At 48.9% G+C, this 3,367-nt stretch overlaps 1 protein-coding gene across 1 annotated transcript; it reads right to left on the bottom strand.

Moving 5' to 3' along the window:
* Positions 1-1,571: 1,571 nt before the first annotated feature.
* Positions 1,572-2,801, bottom strand: LOC110686469. Its single transcript, XM_021863095.1, has one exon. It carries the CDS (start codon positions 2,799-2,801, stop codon positions 1,572-1,574), a length of 1,230 nt encoding a protein of 409 aa, XP_021718787.1.
* Between the last annotated feature and the right edge of the window lie 566 nt (positions 2,802-3,367).

Below are 3,367 nucleotides of genomic sequence, written 5' to 3'. Positions count from 1 at the left end.
CCTCAGCTGGTAAATGATACTGAACTCGGTGAGCTCGAAAGCCCACTTTGTTAATCTACCGGATTTTCCACCTTGCCGAGGACTTTTTCTAGCGGCTGATCAGTTAGGACCACTATCTGATGAGAATCAAAATATGGCCTTAACTTCCGAGCGGCTACCACTACTGCATATGCAACTTTCTCGAGTAGGGGGTAGCGTGTCTCGGCATCTGTCAGAGTGTGGCTGACAAAATAGATCGGCTGCTAGACTTTTTCTTCTTCCTTTAGCAACACCGCACTCACTGTGGTTGGACTGACCGCCACATATAAGTATAAAGTATTTCCTTCAGCTGGTCTTGCCAGTGTTGGGAGTTGAGCTAGATGCTCACGAAGTTGCTAAAAGGATTTCTTTTGCTCGTCTCCCCATATAAGCTCTTTTGATTTTGGGAGTTTGAGTGCCTTGAAGAAAGGTAGCCCTTTGTCTAAGGCTTTAGAGATAAACCTAGACAAGGCAGCCATTCTGCCAGTTAGGCGCTGAACATCCTTCTTAGTCTTCGGCTCGGGGAGATCCAGAGCTGCTTGCACTTTGGCGGGATTAGCACCAATCCCCCTTTTACTGACCATGAAGCTGAGGAACTTCCCTGACTTTACGCCGAAGACACACTTCTTCGGATTCAATTTCATTTGGTGCTTGCGAAGGGTGGCGAAGATTTCGGCCAGGTCCGTAACATGGTCTTTTTCTTCTTTGCTTTTGACGATGGAATCATCAACATAAACCTCCATGTTACGGCCTTTTTGCTTGGCGAATACCTGATCAACCAGCCTTTGATATGTTTCCCCCGCATTTTTCAATTCGAAGGGCATCATTTAATAATTGTACACCCCGGAACTTGTAACAAATGTTGTTTTTGCTCACTCATCGGGGTGCATGAAGATCTGATGGTATCCTGAAAATGCGTCCATGAAGCTGAGCAAGGCATGGCCAGTTGTCGAGTCGACTAGCTAGTCGATCCTCGGCAAGGGATAGAAGTCCTTTGGACATGCCTTATTCAGATCCGTGAAGTCCACACACATTCTCCAGCTACCATTTGCCTTCTGAACCATCACCACATTAGCCAGCCACTCCGGATACTGACAAGGCTCGGTGAACCCCGCATCCAAGAGTTTTTTTGACTTCGGCTGCGATGTCTTGGTTCTTTTGAGCGGAGTAATTCCGCTTTTTCTGCTTCATAGGTCGACATGTAGGGTTGACATTAAGCTTATAAGAGATGAGGTTCGGATCAATCCTGGGCATTTCATCTGCCGAGAATGCGAACACATTTTTGTTGTCCCAAAGGAGTTGGATTAGTTCAGCACGAACGTTTGGCTTAAGTCCCAGTCCGATGCTGACACTCCTTTTAGAATTTCCTTCGGCCAACTCTATTAATTCTGTCTGGTTATCCGAGGCCAAAGCCTTGGCATTGGACTCTTCGGATTCAAGCTTGCTGTCAATATCAGCAGGCTTCCTAGACTTCTCCTGCTCTTCTGAGTCTTTCGGCTCAGATGAAGAACTACCCTTTCATCCCCTAAGGATTTTTCCTTAGCCGGGGCTCCTTAGGCCGAAGCACTTAAGCCTTTAGGCTTTTTTGCGCTACGGTCCCGCTCTTTCTCCTCATCATCATCCTGGTCGCTGCGGCGACCCCTGGATTGATTGAGGTGGTTACATCTTCGGGGTTCCCTTTGGCTGCCCTTTATTTTCTCGGAGTGTCCCTCGTCCGAAACATATATCATCGTTTGATGGTACGTCGAGACAACTCCTTGGATATCGTGAATGAGGGGTTTCCCCATAATCACGTTATACATAGAGGGCGCATCCACGACCAAGAATTCAGCCATGATGCTCCGCACTGCTCGGCCTTTGCCGATGGTGATAGGAAGGAGGATCTTCCCATCCGGATATGATGAAGAGCTATTAAATCTTGATGTCGGGTAGGGTACCGGAGTTAGGTGCTTGGCCTCCATCTTTAGCTGCTCGAATGCTCCCCGAAAGAGGATATTCGCCCCGCTGCCGCCGTTGACGAGGGTTCGCCAAACGTTGCAATTTGCAATGCCCATTACTATCACCAATGGGTCATCATGGGGATAAACCACCCCCTCATAGTCTTCGGCTGTGAATAGAATGTTCGGCATCGGAGACTGAGGCGCCCGGAGCTCAATATGATTGACTTGGTGGGTCAGACCCCTCATGTGGCATTTCACTGCGCTCCAAGATATTCCTCCAGAAATAACAAGAATGTCAAGGGTGTCCTTGTCTTGCTGCTTGTCTTTTTTCCGAAGAAAGTCAAGATCTTGCCGAGAGTCTCTCTCGGCTTTCTTTTCCTCACGGCGATCCGCTAGGTATTTCTTTAGATAGCCTTTCCGAACCAGATCCTCAATCTGGGTTTTCAGCTGAAGGCAATCCTCGGTGCGATGTCTAGAGGATTCATGGAACTCGCACCATCGGTCTTTGCCCTTTTGCTGATTCCATGGTGGCAGCGGCCGAGGCCTCTTGAATCTCCCCTCTTCCTTTGTCGTGATGTAGATCTTAGCACGAGGAAGAGTAAGAGGAGTGTATGAATCGTATCGCCCCGCGTAGGGGACAAACTTTTCTTTTTGCGGTTCAGTGGCCGAGGACGGTTCTGAGGCCTTGACCTTCCCTTTCCTCGGCGCTGGAACCTCAGACATTTGTCCTTTGGCTTTCCCAGCCCCTGACTGGGACTGAGACTTCGACTTGTTCCACTCTTCGGCTCGGATAAATTTATCCGAGGCATCCAGAGCCTCCTCCAAGGTCTGCGGGGGATGCATGACCATGAAGTCTAGGAACTTTCCAGCTTGAAGACCGTTTCGTAGTGCAAACACGACAAGGCCTTGATCCAGACTTGTAATTCTAGATTACTCGTTGCTGAAACAAGTCAGATAATCGCGGAGGCTTTCGCCTTCGGCTTGCTGCAGTCCTATCAGCTCTGCAGTTGTCTTTTCTCGGCGGTTAACCGTAGAAAATTTGCTCTTAAATTTGTTGGAAAGATCATTCCAACCAGAGATAGAGCCTTCTTTTACCCCTTTGGTGATCCACGATTGTGCAACACCTTTGAGGGTTGTTGGAAAGTATTTGCACCACGTAGCCTCGGACCTGGGGTTAAGATACATGTGCCCCTCATAAGAGGCAATGTGATCCTTCGGGTTCGAGGTGCCATCGTAAGTAATGTGCGCCGGTATTTTCACCGTTGGCACATGCTCTTCCAGTATCCAACTCTGGAAGGGCGAACTCGTAGGGACCATAATGGCCTTTCCTCTTTGCCTGGCCGAAGGGACCTCGCTTCTCCCTCTTAGAGAGGTGGAAGTGGTTTTCGTCCCTGGCCGAGACAATTCGG

This window comes from Chenopodium quinoa, unplaced genomic scaffold, assembly GCF_001683475.1.
Source record: "Chenopodium quinoa cultivar QQ74 unplaced genomic scaffold, ASM168347v1, whole genome shotgun sequence".
Classification (NCBI taxonomy): domain Eukaryota; kingdom Viridiplantae; phylum Streptophyta; class Magnoliopsida; order Caryophyllales; family Amaranthaceae; genus Chenopodium; species Chenopodium quinoa.
The sequence above is the reverse complement of the archived record's forward strand: the minus strand, read 5'-3'. Positions and strand labels throughout refer to the sequence as shown.

Excerpts from the sequence above, each read along its gene's own strand:
- LOC110686469 (XM_021863095.1), bottom strand. The coding sequence starts at position 2,801 with ATGCATCCCCCGCAGACCTTGGAGGAGGCTCTGGATGCCTCGGATAAA.